The sequence below is a fragment of the Electrophorus electricus genome, chromosome 25, assembly GCF_013358815.1.
Source record: "Electrophorus electricus isolate fEleEle1 chromosome 25, fEleEle1.pri, whole genome shotgun sequence".
NCBI lineage: Eukaryota > Metazoa > Chordata > Actinopteri > Gymnotiformes > Gymnotidae > Electrophorus > Electrophorus electricus.
Genome location: NC_049559.1, coordinates 9,589,143 through 9,605,999, shown reverse-complemented (window position 1 = coordinate 9,605,999; position 16,857 = coordinate 9,589,143). Strand labels below are relative to the sequence as shown.

Here is a 16,857-nt window from a genome sequence, read left to right as displayed (position 1 = left end):
AATGTGTGTTAGATTAGGGATGGGATAAAGGTGTGTTAGATTAGGGACAGAGTAAATGTGTGTTAGATTAGGGATGGGATAAAGGTGTGTTAGATTAGGGACAGAGTAAATGTGTGTTAGATTAGGGATGGGATAAAGGTGGGTTAGATTAGGGACAGTAAATGTGTGTTAGATTAGGGATGGGATAAAGGTGTGTTAGATTAGGGACAGAGTAAATGTGTGTTAGATTATGGGTGGAATAAAGGTGTGTTAGATTAGGGGTGGAATAACTCCACAGGGCATGAAGATTTCCATTGGTTTTGCAAGCCTGGTATGTATTAAGTGTACTTATACTTAATGCTTTCAAATTTGTATTTCACTCACTGTTTTGACATATTGCTATTTGAAGTCAAAATGAATGTGTGAGCAAAAAAAGAATAAATGCTGAAATGTTTTGTACCTTTGTCTCTGTATAATGAGATGTTAATGCTTTGCAAGCCAAGGTTTTTCTCATGCCACCTCAGCAGGTCCTATTTCCTGTTCTTTTGCACTCATATTGTGTCTTATGCTGCTTCTGTGTCAGATCATAAGGAGTATGACGCGTACCTGTCCTACAGTAAAGTGGAGCTGGATCAGTGGGGGCAGGAGTTGCAGGAGGAGGAGCACTTCGCTCTGGAGATCCTCCCGGATGTTCTGGAGAAGCACTATGGCTACAAGCTCTTCATTCCCGACAGGGACCTTATCCCTACCAGCAGTACGTGCATCTTGTGTGCGTATGTGCGCACGCTCGTGTGTGGGCGCGCGCGCGCGTGTGTGTGTGTGTGTGTGTGTGTGTGTGTGTGTGTGTGTGTGTGTCTATGTCCTCTGTGTTCAGACAGATGTCTGCTATTGTAATGCAGAAGTGAGATTCAAAGCTGGAGACAATTTGAGGTTAAAGGCTGGTAGAGGTGGAGTGAGAAGGCAAGTATCAAATACAAGGCCTTAGAACCAGAAGCACTCCAGCTAGAGAAAACCTCTCCGAAGAGCAGGCATATTGCGGTTGGCTGAGTCCCAGAACTAAGCCGCCTCAGCAACTGCGGTAGGCCAGAACTTCTCTCATGGACTGTTTATTCTAACGCTGAAACTACAGTTCATACCGGCATTACTCATGGCTAGGAATTTCTCCCTTTAATTCATTACTATACCTATTTTTTAGCATTTAGTTAAATTATCTAAGCCAAGTCAAGACAACAAACTGGACCCTTGTGAGAAAGCCCGTCAGAGAGTGTGCATATTTAGTGTTTGCAGGAAAGACTGTGTCTTTTAAGACATCTGTGAATTATTCCATCCCAGTGTGAAGTAACTGATGCTCTGAAGCTGTTGTCATCTGCTGTTGTGGTGGTCACTGAAAGCAATTAAGCTCTAATATGTGTCAGAGAATGAGGAAGGAAATCTGGCACAACTAAATGCCTGAATGATCAGTGTTTTCCTGGGACTGAGAGGTGAGCAGTCGCCGGGTCATCATGTAACTGCCTCCTTAGCCATTTCTTCGTTATCCTCTTTTAGGACTCATTAGAAGATTCAATTCGATTGATTGTTTGTCACCTCCATCAGTGTATGTTATACTGTGTGTGTAGGCTTTGTGTGTATTAGGTGTATATGTTCCAGATTCTTGCCGTGTGTGTGTGTTCGTATCCGTGTCTGAAAAGGTGAATGTCTGTGTTTAGGTCTCAGCAATGAACATTACCAGGATGACACACAGCTTCTTAGAGGTACAGTTTCCCTTCATCGCGTACACACACTAGGCTCATCTGAGCAACGTAGAGGGTCATGTGTCTTTAATGTGGTCCCGTGATTTGTCCATAGCGTTATTCGTCTTCTGTCCGTTTATTTTTGATGTTCGTGTGCAGTGTGTCATAGGACTTATGTGTGCTCCCTTCTCCTTGTCTATCTGCAGCGTACATTGAGGATGTGACGCGCTGCGTGGAGATGAGCAAACGTCTGATCATCGTGCTGACTCCAGGCTATGTGCTGCGCCGCGGGTGGAGCATCTTCGAGATGGAGTCACGCCTGCGCAATTCGCTGTTGTCGGGCGACACCAAGGTGGTGCTGATCGAGTGCGGCGAGCTGCACGGCGTCATCAACTACCAGGAGGTGGAGGAGCTGAAGCAGTCAATCAAGTCTCTGAGCGTGGTGCGCTGGGCCGGGCCGCGTAGCAACGAGCCCGGCTCGCGCTTCTGGAAGCGCCTGCGCTACGCCATGCCCTGTCACCGCCCTCCACCCGCCCTGGCCGGCCGGGCGGCCGACGGCGGCGAGCCGGTGCCCTTCGCTGACCTGCGCACGGCCTCGGCCATGACGGCGGCGGCGGCGACGGCCCCGGCGCGGCCCGAGCTCCGGGCAGCACTGCGCAGCTCATACCGGGCGCACTCGCTGGCGCGGCAGAAGCACGCACACTTCCGCAGCTACGAGTACGAGCTGCCGCTGGCCGCCGGGGCCTCGCTGCCACTGGAGTCACCGCCCGCTTACTGCAACCTGCCGCTGGCGCTGCTCAACGGCCAGAGGCCGACGGCCAAGGGTTCGCGCCAGCACAGCCTGGACGAGCCACACGGCAACAATGCCATGCTGCCGCTGCTACCCCGAGAGACCAGCATCTCCAGTGTCATCTGGTGATGTGGCGCCGTGACCGGCCGACTCCCGCCCGCCCGACCCCGCCTGACCCCGCCTGACCCTGCCTGGAGCTCCCGTGGGTCGGGCTGGGCTTGCGGGTCCCCCGAGGGGTGTGGGGAGCCAGGACGCGGACAGGCAGGCTAGTTCCCCTCGAGTGCCGCCATCAGTCTCGGTCTGTGATACTGCTGGTCGCTCGCCAAGGCCATTCTGAAGTGCAGTTTCAACAATGATGGATTATATTATAGTGCCATATCAACTTTAGTGGAGACTCTAGGAATGAACTGCGTCACACGCAGCTGCACAGTGAAGGGAAACAGGGTCATGTGCAGACGTCTGCAGTTTTCTCGTAGCATCACCTGTCTCCCTGTGTCTGTGTGTTCCCTTTCATCACACTTTCTCTTGCTTTTCCGTTGTGAAAAGTTTCCTCAGCACTTTTATTTTGTCAATAACCTTTCTTTTGAGCTCGGATACCGCAGCTCATTTGACTTGCTTTTATTCTGAAACAGTCTGAAACTGTTTGAATTTAAGCTTGGCGAAATAAAGCATTTCCCTTTTTTACTTCGCTTGCAAGTTTCTCTACATGTTGATCCATTTCCGTTGGCTTTTTTGCGTAATTATGCTTTTAAATTGGACAACGTGTAAGAGGGGAAAAACACTTTGAATATGCAAAAATACGGAGGCCTGGGAGGGCCACTACAGGTGGTTGGGGAGTGGTGCTATCCTCTTGTAGCAGGCTAACTGCTGCTTGGCATTTTATAGTGAGAGAATCTGGAGGAGTTAGAGCCCATCCTCAAATAATAAAGGGTATTTTAAGAAACAAGAAATCTATTTTTATAAAACGAAGAGCTGTTTCTCTCTAGTATCACAGCATTACCAGGACAATGGGGTAAAAGACCTGTGCGTTTTGGGCATTTTATACATTTTTGCTACATTGTTTTCGTTTGTACAACCTACAATAAAAAAAAAAAGGAAATAAAAATAACTCAATGTCCTCAAATTAATTTAGGGAACAGTAGTAAGCTGCATTTCTTATGGTTGAGTTAAACCTGCTGAAATACTTAAAATTGTTCTTTTCTTTTTTTTGAATAACTCTGAAGTCAAGTTTTAAAGCACTTAAAATCATGTGTGAATGTTAAGTATGCATAGAGGATTGATATGTATTCTGATTTGGATATTTATATTACTATGTATTATACAGCCACAAAAGCGACTCAAAAATGAAATGTTTATATTTCTAAAGGCACAATCATTCTTGTTTTCTTTTTGTTTGTCACTGTGCATTAAAATCACCAACCTCTGTCAGTTTGTTATGTGAAGTAAATGCTTAAGTCCTGCCATGTGTGCATGTGTGTGTGTGCTCAAGCATACTGCATGTGCAGGTATGATTATGGGTTTGAGAGACATTATACTCACATTTGGAATCTAAAACTTTGTTTACAGTGCTGGACTTTGCAGCTCACATTATCCTGCTCAGTCTGTTCTCTGTGATGCTAGACCTAAATTAGAATGGTTTCACATATAATAGTTACAGCAGTTACTGGTTTGTTTGTTTGTTTTAGTTTAGTACACCAGTGTCCATTATATAAAGTATTTATTAATGAACATTATCAAGAACATTGGTCCAGTAGGGTAATCACTTAAGCATTCAGAACTATTCACTTTATACAACTGGACAAACTGGATTATTTAAGACCACACAAAAAGATCAGTGGATTGTCCCTACAAACATATCCTCCAAATTTTAAGAGAAAAAATTTTGAGAACGTTTAAAACATGTTATTTTGTTCACCTTCCTTGGTCTTTAATGAACAATAATATCTAACCACTAGGTGGTACTAATTTAACTGTGGACAATGGGTAAAAAAATCTCACACACAACCATAAATGTTTAGAAAAAAGATATATGATATAAATTGCCTCTGAACAATGTAATTTACTATAGGCTTTTAGACAGATAACATGCCATGAAGGTACACACATAGCAATAAGTGTTTTTACCTTTTTATTCATGAAATAAAGAAACAACCTTCAAACAGCCACTGTTTGACCTAAAAAAAAAAATAATTTTTTAAACATATGGGCATGAGATTTTACCAATCTTACCGCAAATAAAAAATATATTAAATGAATGTTCTTTAAGAAGAACAATCGTTAGGCTAAGTCATATTTTAAACAAAGAGACTCTTATTTGCTTGCTTACAGCTGTTTTATAATGTGGAGAGCCAAAGTGAGACAGACCAGACAAGAGAATCAATAAGCCAAACACACAAGAAAGGACCACAAAAAATGAAGAACAAGACATGCTGGGACACAATGGCCCAAGGCCACACTCCAAAACCATCCCTTAGCCCAAAATAAGCACTCCCTAGTACATTACACGGCCCTCACAAAGTGTTTAGGACAAGCACTTCTGAAGTTGCGTTCAGATCCACCAGCTCAAATGAGCCCCATCAGTGTCTGTGGAGCTCACTGCTCTACCAGGTGAGCTAAAGCCTTGAACTGCAAACCACCTGTAGGATTTAAGGACAGAGGAATCAAGACACCAAGAGCTATAGTAGGATCTTTCCTGTTTCTGTGCGCAATCAGGCACAACCCTAAGTTTCTGGGTTTACATACAATTTCGGCAACCTCATGCTTAAGGTGTGTTAACTGATGTTCTGTGTGTGGAATATCAAGTTTCTTCAACAAGTTTCAAACAACTTTACATGGTTCATTGTTTGCTGTTTGTTTTATATATTTGTGTGTGTGTGTGTGTGTGTGTGTGTGTGTGTGTGTGTGTGTGTGTATACTTAAAAGACTGAGGATTTGCATATATAGGCTACCAGTGAGTGATCTACCTGAACCCTCTGCAGGTTATCCACTTTCACAGAGACCTCTGACCGTATCTATAAATTTTCTGCATTAGGTTTCATTTTTACTGCCTGAAGTTTTCTTTTTTAAACAGAGGGCAGTGAACACAGCAGGCAGGGCAGTGTCACATGTGGTGGCCCCATGATGGTCACACTGGTGCAGGGACAGCTGAGCAGAGCCTCCATCCATGAGGCCTAAACAGCATCAGTCTGGACAGAAGGTGTAGTTGAAAAAAAAAACAAGTTATATCTGCTTTGGAGTGCAACAGGCATGATTTAACTACAACACAGATACCTGCAGGCCTAATTGTAGCAAAAAAAAGGTACAGCAAGGCTGTAGACAGACTGGAGGGGTTCTCTGAGGTGTCAGCACCCGAATGGGTGGTAAATATTGTAGCTTGTTTGGGAAATGTCATATGCTACGCACTTTAAGATGAGTTACTTCTGGGTGACTTCAAATGCTTGTTTGCTGTTCTCTCCTTAAAGTCTGTAAAGGGATATATAAATATATAAAGTCTACAAATAGCATACCCTATATGGTAAAGGCTATAAATACCATACCCTATATGGTAAAGGCTATAAATACCCTACCCTATATGGTAAAGGCTATAAATACCATACCCTATATGGTAAAGGCTATAAATAGCATACCCTATATGGTAAAGGCTATAAATACCCTACCCTATATGGTAAAGGCTATAAATACCATACCCTATATGGTAAAGTCTATAAAGGAGTATATAAATATATAAAGGCTATACATAGCATACCCTATATGGTAAAGTCTATAAATGGATATATAAATATATAAAGTCTTTAAATACCCTACCCTATATGGTAAAGGCTATAAAGGGATATGTAAATATATAAAGGATATAAATAGCATACCCTATATGGTAAAGGCTATAAATACCCTACCCTATATGGTAAAGTCTATAAATGGATATATAAATATATAAAGTCTTTAAATACCATACCCTATATGGTAAAGGCTATAAAGGGATATGTAAATATATAAAGGATATAAATAGCATACCCTATATGGTAAAGGCTATAAATAGCATACCCTATATGGTAAAGTCTATAAATGGATATATAAATATATAAAGTCTTTAAATACCATACCCTATATGGTAAAGGTTATAAAGGGATATGTAAATATATAAAGGATATAAATAGCATACCCTATATGGTAAAGGCTATAAATACCATACCCTATATGGTAAAGGTTATAAAGGGATATGTAAATATATAAAGGATATAAATAGCATACCCTATATGGTAAAGGATAGAAATAGCATACCCTATATGGTAAAGTCTATAAAGAGATATATAAATATATATAAAGGCTATAAATAGCATAACCAACCTATATGGTAAAGTCTATAAATAGCATACCCTATATGGTAAAGTCTATAAATAGCATACCCTATATGGTAAAGGCTATAAATAGCATACCCTATATGGTAAAGTCTATAAAGGAGTATATAAATATATAAAGGCTATAAATAGTTTACTGAGCCGGTAGTTTCGCTTCTTCTGTCTCTGCTCCTTGGAGTGAACTATTACTATTAAGGGTGTGGATTACAGAAGACCCATCCATGTTTTTTGCCATGAACTCAACGAGTTCTCCACAGAGTAAGGCTACAAGGACTGCTTGTTGTATGTGCTTTAACTGCGAACATCTGTACAAATATCTGCTCCCCGTTTTTCTAGGAGATGGCGACGATGCCATTTCTGCATCCGAAAGCACAGCTCAGCGAAGATACCGAGATAAACGTGAATGTTCCTCTGAACCTGGAGGCGGGTGAGTCATTCCCTTCTTTTCGATGTTGAACGTGACACCTGGAATTTGGAGGAGTGTCAGTTCTTCATTCTAAAATGGGCTGAATAACTCGAGGTTAAATTTAACAGATACCGCACTCGTAGATAAGGTAATGTACTCACTTGCACTTCAAGAAGTTCCAAGCCTTCTGAATTACCTGGATGTTTCTGTTGCTGCCCTTTCGGTAACATCGAATTGGTGTGGGTTTGGTATTTTGGCTTAAAGCCACACACAGTAGAAGAAGGTCGTCTGGAACATACAGAATGACCCTTAGCTACCCAGCTAAATATGTTTTGATATTCAGTGTCACATGTAGTTTTTGCCACATGTAGTAAAGTACAAGTGTAGTATAAAGTACACAGAGGTCCCAGAGAATGTTGTGTATAACCCAGTCGTGCTAAAGTCATCATGTTAGAGTGCAAGAATATATAGTCAAAATACACAAAAAACCTTATATTACAGTGCTGTGGCTATATTTTGTGTGTTGCACAAAGTTATGATCAAATTTATGAGGCCAATGTCAAATTTTTAACATATCCTTTGAAGGTTTCTGAAATAAATAAAAATGATTTGCAAAAATAATTGTATCAAAGCAACATTAAAAGGCCAGAATGTAATGGCCAGAGGTTCTCCTTCCTTTTTTGACTTGGACAATTATGGTATTTGTTAGATGTTTGTTATATATTTCACTATGGTGATACTGGATATTTTTGATCATGAAATTTGAAAATGACTAATAACTTTTCTGTAATCAATGTAGAATCAATAATGCAGCAGCACTGTTATGGATCCTTATTTGTTTTTAAAATTATTATATATTAACTTTTTTGTGACAGGCTTTAAATGTGGAGAACTCTGGGAGCAGCTCAGAATGCCTGAGCAGTAGTAAACATCTTTTTCAAGGGCAGAGACTGCGGGAAACTTGAAGACTAAGAGAAGCTCAAAAAATCTGTTCAGAATGGACACAGAGGCTACGGTCACTTCCCAAGGTCAGAATGAGCATAGATTAGGTTCTTTGCCATTATCCAAAAATTGCATTTTATGTAGACACTCTTCCTTCTTCTACGACTAAGAAGAACAGAAAGAACAGCTGACCAACATGCTGCCAGTCATGGACTTCATCATAAGAAACATGCTGCAGGAAAACAAGCCTGAGGTAGGAACATTCCCAGAATGCCATGTGAATTAGTACATATGCATAAAATCATGTGGCCATCTTGTGTAAGACACAGATATGCTGTTTTCCTTTTTGTCTTGTTCTCTTGTGTGTTACATTGTCCTCCGTTCTGGTGAATGCTCTGTGACCATGCCTTATTCCTAGTTAGCAACACTTTTGGCCTGAACTGCACATTATTTTCCTTCCCTGTAGTTTAATCTCATGTGCAGTGTCTAACTTTTGTGTTAAAATCCCAAAAGAAATCTAGCTAAACTCTGCCTTCAATCCTGTTGTTTTCTGAACTTCTCATCTTTTACAATTCCAAGTTTTAATATATGTTGTTTTTATTTATATTCGTGACTGACTCATATTCCTGATCTATGTATTTCATTTTTAGGTTGGAATAAAAGAAGAATGGCAAAGCTTTTTAAGAACACTAAGGACTTTTTTTTTAAGAGCACTGTGTTTCTACATGGACAAGTCACCTGGATTTAAACAAAAAGAAAACAATTGCTTTCACAGAAAATTAGATGTGCTATTTGCAAAACAAAGTTCAGTGTCATACCAAATATAGTAAAAATTTCAAAATGCATTACTTGGTGAATTTTGTTGTGCAGTTTTTGTGGGTGTGACTGTGTGCATAACAGTGAACAGCAAGATAAGCCATCCACTGAAAAATTTGGCATGAATCTTAAAATGCATTACTTGGTGAATTCCCTGGAAGACATAACACTGCTGATGTGCTACAGTGAGAACCATGAACTTGTTTATTTGACTGTAGCAGGTACTCTGCATAAATTGTATCAGTCTCCACTGGGATTATGAAAAGGTTGCAGTTGTCTAATAGTAGGCTGAACATTGTAACGATGAGCGGTCAGGAGGCGGACGCATGTCCGGAGAAGAGCGAGATGTATTAGTGGCAAATCCAGAGTCGTAGTCAGAGTAGTCCATGGTCATAGAGCCGGTGAGGAGAGTCCGAGGATACATGATTACACAAACACACAAGTACATGAAGGCAAACAAGGAAAACAGGCTATTACAAAGACTAGGGAAAACTCGGGGCTAAGAAACACGGAGTACAAATTTACGGGTATACGTAGACGGGCTTTCAAAAACATTCCCTAAACGCACGGATCCAAAGACCAGGGTTTTTTTTGTCATTTGTTTACCTCTCATTGTATTTGCAAACGGTTTCACTTTGCATGTTAGGTTTCTAACGTTTTGTTATTGTGCTGCATTCAGTCATTATGCCTCATGTATGTTTCTTAGTTCCTTCTTTTTTTCCACCAATGTATTTGGATTCAATTAAATATTACCCCTGCTGGTATCCTTATTTGACTTGCCAGCCCCTTTGTTTAACAGCACATCTTACCAAGAGAGACAAGTAATACAATGTAAACAATCAAAAAATTTGAAGCGATTTAAGCATAGCTGCCCTTGGTTCCCACTTATTTACATATTGCCATAGGGTTGGCACCTCCAATCTACTATCTTCACGTGTGTCTGTTCCTGTCTGTACTTTATTTATAGATCCTGCGATATCCTGCTTTACCAATGCATAGTTCTACAGATATGACAAATATTCAAGGAGGTTCCTTTTTGTTACACTTCTAGGACTTGTTGAAGAAGCAGTTAGTGAAAAGGAAGCTTTAAAGTGAACCTTTCTTTGCCATCAGTTATAACTACTTAATTTAAATCAGTTACAACAAATAGGCATGTTCCTGAGAAATGTTAAGTTCAGCACAATAAATGTAATTAGTACAATTCACTTGATTTATTTAAGGTTACAAAACATAGTGTTCATACTCTGAAGTTTGTGTGGAGCTTGGCCAGAGATTGTGTGCAACTCTGTCTTAGACTTAATTGCCACTCAATCTGCCTTGTTAAAATGACATTTTCATATCTAAAACAGATTGGTATTCAGAAAAGTATAACTGGGTACCTCAGCTCTACTGAAAAGTGTCTAATGAAGCAGTGAGTTTTTATGGTACGGTATTACTTCCTCCTACCAACAACAGACTGGGTGCCTGTGAGAGAACAGAAATGAAAGAACGTTTCAGAGTAAACAAGAGCAACCGTTTACAAGCTCCTCCCCCGTGTGTGTTTCAGAGTAAACAAGAGCAGCCGTTTACAAGCTCTTCCCCCGTGTGTGTGGTAAAGTAGAGTGCTTGTTTTGCGCGCTCACTTGCCGTCGTCTGCTAATGTTTACGGAGATTAACAGCTTTGGAAAGAGTTTGCCACTGCATGGGCTCTGAACATTTCACATCAGACAAAAATGACCACAGGTAAATATAAAAAGAAAAGTTCATCAGGCTGCATTTATTATTTATTTATTAACATTATATAAATAATTAATGCTGCACGGAAGACGTTTGTACTTGCGCTGGGTCTGTGTCCCCAACACTTTCTGAAAGTTACGCCCATGATCTTGTATGATAACAAAACTGCAAACAACAGGTTTTTAGGGTTTTTGTCAGTACAGTTAAACTTGTGCAGTTCTTTTGTAGAAATATTGAAGAAAAGCAACAATATAAGGTTAAAGCAATTCCTAAGCAAGTTTAAATCGATTGGTCTATAATCAAGCAATGTGCCATGAGCTACTATAGGCTGTGGAAAGTTAAAATCTTGTGAAAAGTGGAATTGAAAGTAAGAATTGCGCAGTTTTGGTTTGTGCAGCTTTTTACGGTGAACAGCCAGATAAGCCACCCACCGATAAAACAAAGCAAAAATAAAACAACAACTTTGTCTTTGTTTGCTTTTTGACCTCTGTTGTTTTACTAATAGGGAAAATATTAAGACCTTAAAATGTAAAAGCAAAAATGAAGACAGTCAGATCAGTCATAACCCTCTTCTGATTGGTTTAGTTTTGCTTTAATTCCTACAGAAGGCTGCAGCACTGTCGCCTCCCACAGTCTTGGAAGTCTGGTCAATCCGAACAGAGGGGGAAAAAGTAAACAAAACTGCTCCTCACAGCCATTTATCAAACCACAATTGAAGGTAACAAGCTCAAAAGGAGGAGAGGAAATCATCTTTATGCATAATTTGTTATTAAAGGCTAAAGGGTTTTGTAGCAAAATAGGCTGAATTAAAAAGGGTGCATTATGGTGCAAATTCTTTACCTTTTTCTACCTGGAATGCAGTTTGTCTTTTCAAAGATGTGTCTCTGCAACGTCTAACCCCTTTATCTTGGTTCTAGCTGAGCGATCAAATTCGTGCAAAGATTTTAAAACATCTGCATTTTAAGGTGAGTTCAATTTGGAAGAAAAAAGATTTTGACTAAAATATTTTGACTCTAATAATAAAGTGTTATAGTGTTCAAAACACCTGCAAAATTTTACTCATAGAAAGATAATTTATCTCTGCGATTGGTTCAGATTTTAAATCCGCAAGAGACAAACATACCAGTTTTCCAAAAGGAGGCTCAGTGGCATCTACAACAAACAGATTTCTCCATAGATGACTCCAGGTGTATCCTCAAAGACTTAGCAGCTGAGTTGGACAGAATTGTTCAGGTAAATATTAAAGATTACCAAGAACTCTCTTAAAATCAACACATCTTGTGTCTGTCATTCATATTACTAAAGAAAATTAAAGAAAGAATTGACTAAACACTTACCAAACACATACATCCTCAGCTTAAAGACACCACCATAGTGTCTCGAGTGAGTAATGCTTACATAAATGAAGAGGAAAGTTCCACTCTGATCCTGGAGTGGGCTGATGAGCTACGATCATTACAGCAAACCAGCAAAGGAGAATCCATGAAGGTAAAGGAGTCATAAAAGGGCTCTGAGTGTATATTACATATTTCATGTTATTCTTTTTTACTCAAATGTAAAACCTAATGTATATCAGCAGATAGCAGAAGAGCTAAAGGCTGCTACAGATCAACAAGCATCAGATATGCAACAGAGATTAAAAGATGGAAAAAGAATAATCTCTGATTGGATAAGGAAATCTTCAAGGGTTTCACAGGTAGTAATGATTTTCTATTATGCAAATACACACAGATCTAGCCCACAGTCCCCGAACACACAACGGAAAAGCAAGTGAAACTCAGTCACATTAATTATATATGAACTTCTAAAAATGTTGAGAATTTTGCTATATAAAAAGAATGAAATGATCCTATCTAAAATAAAAAGAACCAAAATGACTACGAGAAGTAAAGGCAAGAAGGTTCAAACATAACTAAGCGAACAGGACTGAGACTGAACTGCAGAGAAACAAACAAGCAGTCAAAAGAAAGACCAAAACGGAAAACAGGAAAACACTAGACTTAAATACACAAAGTGATCATAACAAAACTACATTTGAAGCTGTGATTTTTTATTTTTTTTTATAGAATTTTGCTAAGCCACATTTCACAGCGGAGCATAAAGCTGTGATTACAGATCTGTGTAAGCAGTGGAAGAAAGGACAGCAGACCAACATGCTGCCAGTCATGGACTTCATCATAAGATGCATTCCACAGAAAAACAAGCCCGAGGTACCTGTCACGTGTAACCAGAGAAATGTTCACTATGAGAAAACAGATGACATGTCTGTACACAGGTATGATGTTGCTATTCATATGACCTTTCTTTATCCACCCAGCAGTCCATCCTTCAACTGTGGTTCAAGACCGAGCAGAAGTTTGCAAAAACAGGTAGGATTACAAGACGTGCGGTTCCATTTATGTGTGATACTCAAAATCACTTTGGCCGTGCATGCTTCGCCAAAGCGCCAAAGTGTGACGCAGTCGTGTTAAAGCTACATGGAGTTCACAACGTCAGAGTGTTTTCTTTGTGACTTTGTGTATAATAATGTTATTTTCTTTCCAGGTCATATGCGTATCCCTGCTCTAGGTCAGTACCTGCTCTATGAAAGATTTATGTGAACTGTGCCAAGACTGTTGTTAAAAGCAAATAGGAAGAAACAAACAAACATATTTATTCATTTTTAAATTCTTTATTTTTCAGTATGGAACTGGATTACGAAGCCATCAGGTATGACATCAAGATATATTACCATGCGAAACTCCCAACTAATAACTAAATGACAACATCTGAATTTCATCAGCATTCAAGTGACCAGTTCCTGTTGTGGTTAGGATATCTTGTGTTTACCCTCATCTTTTGTGTTTATTCTGAAATGCTAGTGTCTCTGTCAGAGAAAGTCCTAACTCTACATTGTGCTGTGCTATCATGGGGTTTTTAATTGTTGTTGTTTTTTTTTTATTTCTAGCTAAAGTTACTCTAGATCCAAACACAGCAAACCCAACTCTCATGCTGTCTCAGGATGAGCGTTCTGTGAGAACGAAGACCCATAAAGAGACTAATTCAAGCCTTCTATTCCAAAGAAAATGTAATCAGTATGATTGTTGGCCATGTGTCCAAGCAAAACAGGGCTACCTTACAGGCAGGCATTACTGGGAGGTGGATGTAAAGAAGAAATATGATTGGAGAATAGGTGTAGTGAAGGAGTCAGCACCACGTAATGGATTTGTTCATATGAACACAACAAGAGGGTACTGGACTCTACGCCTGCAGCTTGGCTCCCTGATTGCTATGACTGATCCAATCACCAAACTCAATCAGTTTAATCCCTCTAAGATAGGAGTGTATCTAGATATAGAGGAGGACCATCTTTCATTCTATGACACAGAGAAAATGAAACATATATACACCTTTAAAACAGACTTCAGTAAGTCTGGGAAAATCTACCCTGTGTTTGGTACAGTGGAGACAGACAGACCATTGAAGATTATGTAAATCAGGGAAAATTTCCCATGTTTTGTACAGTGGAGACAGACAGATCACTGAAGATTATGTAAATCAGGGAAAATCTCCCGTGTTTTGTACAGTGGAGACAGACAGATCACTGAAGATTATGTAAATCTGGGCTTGATGTTGTTGTGTTTTTTTTTTTACCATTTCACTTATTACCACAATAGAACATTTGTATTCTAGACTTTACATTGCACTTTGCTGATATATAATCATGTGTTTACCACATTATATCATGTGCTTTTGTGTTCCTTTCGACTTAATGCTATTAGAACCAAACATGGCACACTGATAAGCACTTTATTTATAGTGTACTTCTTGTAATTAATTTAAAAAAAACACAAAAATTATTCATATGAGTCTTTCAAATCAGTTTGTGATCTCCTTCCAGCAAGCGATCTTTCTCATTATAGAAAATATGCAGTTACCAAATATTTGTCCTATATATATATGATTTATTTTTGTTTCTGTACAGGGTAATTGTCAATTTATTAAAGAAAAGTAGTATTATTAAAGTGAAACTCCCTAGTGTTCACTTTTTGTGTTGTAATTACAAAGATATGTATACACTAAACTTTGATCTTGAGTTTGTTCAAGTTGCCACGTGATTAAACATATGTACAATTAGATTAGCAACATACTCTCCTCACATACTGCAGAAAAGCTAGTCCCTGCATGTATCATTTCAAGATTGGACTACTGTAATTCCTTACTATCTGGCTGTAGCACTAAGTGCCTAAACAAGCTCCAGCTAGTTGAAAATGCAGCAGACAGAGTTCTTACTAGAACTAAAAAATTTGATCACATCACACCTGTCTTATCTACTTTACATTGCCTCCCAGTAAAATGTCTTATTGATTATAAAATACTTCTAATGACCTACAAAGCAGTGAAGACTTTTGCCCCACGGTACCTTACAGAGCTCCTAGTGCACTACAACCCACTATGTCTGCTTAGCTCAAAAGGTGCAGGCTCTTTACTAGTACCAAGAATAAAAATGTATACTGCAGGGGCAGAGCCTTTTCCTATAAAGCTCCGAAACTATGGAATAACCTTCCTGTAAATGTTCGAGACTCAGACACAGTCTCAATATTTATGGCTAGGATGAAAACCTATCTGTACATTCAAGCATTTTATTAACTACTTCCCATCTTAGGTAAAGGTGTAGATCTGGGGGTCCATTAGCATTGGCATGGTAAACTAGAATGTCATGATGCTGTCACTTCATCTCTCTTTTGTCACTCAGGTGGACTGAGAGCGACAGTGTGCTGATGTTCCAGGTTGCCCTCATGCCAGTGTTTCCTTCTGGCTCTTTCCATCAGCTGTGCTGCCATAACTAGACCTGCCGGAGCGCATATTTGCACACCCCCGTACCTGGACATGCCTAAGGTACACCTATCCCTGATGTCATGATGTTACTGAGCCTCAAAACTTTCTCAATTGCCATGGCTTCTCTCAACGGCCCCTGATGCCCCCTGCTGTAGCCCACCACACCTCCTCCCCAGCCGTCTACTTCTCTGTTGCCCTTGATGGACGTTCTCGTGCAGGATTGGTTTCGGACATGTGCACACCATCGGGACCTGACTAGGACTTGTAGAAAACTGGACTAGACATTAATTGATTGTTTCTTCTTTTTTATTGTTGTTGTTTTTTTCTACAACTACTTACTCTGCTCCTTATTGTTGATATTGTTACTATTGTTGTCCAGAGGACGATGGGCTCCCCCTTTTGTCTCAAGGTTTCTCTCATGCGCTAGGGAGGTTTTCCTTACCACTGTCACCCCTGACATGCTCACTGGGGTAAAGCTGCTTTGTGACAACAACTGCTGTAAGCAGTGCTGTATAAATAAATGTGACTTGATTTTGACTACAGTTTTCTCTTTTTTTTCTGGGAAATGGGAGCTCATTGCTATTTAGTTTCTATTTTGTATGAGAAGTTTCACTTGTTCATACAGCTTCATCTCAACTCTTTAAAATTAGTTCTTAATGATCTAAAAATGGATTTTATTATCTAAAAAACTGATACAAAGATCATCTTTGCCACAAAAAAAGGGATATGTGTAAATCGTCTTTGAGTTTGAGAAAGGCGCTATATAAATGCAACTAATAATAACAATAATAGTAGTAGTAGGAATAATTAAGACATAGTAGGGTAGACAAAACTGGTTTTATCTTATAAATACTTGGGAGTAAGAATAGACTTGGTGTGTCGAGGGAGTGAGCTGCAAGTCAAGTGTCCTTAACAAAACAGGTCTTTATTAACCCGACAGACAAAAACCGAAACTAACAACAGAGCAAGACTCTCGAAACAGCAACAATGTAGCGACTATGTACGCTAGACAACGCCTGTGTTTACTTACGACACACACGCACACATGGGGAGGGGTCTAGGAGAGGGGGCCGTGCCGTGACAGGGCGTTAAAATCTAAACTACATATTGAACAAATGGTAAAGAAGCTAAATTTAAAGCTGAGTTTTTATTATAGTAACAGCAACAGGAAGGAAAGAAACCGTGACATCGTCGATTCGGATATGCTTGGTTTTATGCACAGCGGAGTAAGGAAACAAGGGAGGGTCAAAGCCAGAGTCACAAACCTGAATCCCAAAGAAGAACCAGTCCAGTGTCAAAACCACA

The 16,857-nt window shown here is 39.7% G+C and overlaps 2 protein-coding genes and 1 long non-coding RNA gene across 10 annotated transcripts in view; all 3 read left to right on the top strand.

Annotated features, from left to right (window-relative positions):
- The window catches only part of il1rapl1a (interleukin 1 receptor accessory protein-like 1a), a 64,305-nt gene extending 61,651 nt beyond the window's left edge, over positions 1-2,654 (top strand). Inside the window, exons 10-12 of one of the 2 annotated variants that reach the window (XM_035522922.1) lie at positions 563-733; positions 1,686-1,730; positions 1,916-2,654. In XM_035522922.1, coding sequence (XP_035378815.1) covers positions 563-733; positions 1,686-1,730; positions 1,916-2,628 — 929 coding nt within the window. In that variant the 3' untranslated portion in view covers positions 2,629-2,654. The remainder of the gene's footprint in view (positions 1-562; positions 734-1,685; positions 1,731-1,915) is intronic. The other variant, XM_035522923.1, reaches the window with a different exon arrangement.
- Positions 2,655-7,025: 4,371 nt separating this feature from the next.
- On the top strand, positions 7,026-9,491 carry LOC113574363. 4 transcript variants are annotated; one of them, XR_004775623.1, is made up of 4 exons: positions 7,026-7,112; positions 7,191-7,281; positions 8,136-8,455; positions 8,853-9,491. It is a non-coding gene; the product is annotated as an uncharacterized LOC113574363 (long non-coding RNA). The 4 variants fall into 4 exon arrangements; XR_004775624.1 differs by having other exon boundaries at positions 7,038-7,281; positions 8,136-8,288; positions 8,376-8,455; XR_004775625.1 differs by having other exon boundaries at positions 7,038-7,281; positions 8,136-8,288; positions 8,373-8,455.
- Positions 9,492-10,584: 1,093 nt separating this feature from the next.
- Positions 10,585-15,504, top strand: LOC113574314 (E3 ubiquitin-protein ligase TRIM7-like). 4 transcript variants are annotated; one of them, XM_027005136.2, is made up of 11 exons: positions 10,585-10,740; positions 11,340-11,452; positions 11,652-11,699; positions 11,830-11,967; positions 12,091-12,222; positions 12,311-12,430; positions 12,801-12,944; positions 13,052-13,103; positions 13,279-13,302; positions 13,417-13,443; positions 15,470-15,504. In XM_027005136.2, the coding sequence occupies exons 1-11, from the start codon at positions 10,731-10,733 to the stop codon at positions 15,493-15,495; spliced, it is 834 nt and encodes a 277-aa protein (XP_026860937.2). In that variant the 5' UTR covers positions 10,585-10,730; the 3' UTR covers positions 15,496-15,504. The 4 variants fall into 4 exon arrangements, with proteins under 4 accessions (XP_026860937.2, XP_026860936.2, XP_026860934.2 ...); XM_027005135.2 differs by lacking the exon at positions 15,470-15,504 and adding an exon at positions 13,682-14,903 and having other exon boundaries at positions 13,055-13,103; XM_027005133.2 differs by lacking the exon at positions 15,470-15,504 and adding an exon at positions 13,682-14,902.
- Positions 15,505-16,857: the final 1,353 nt, after the last annotated feature.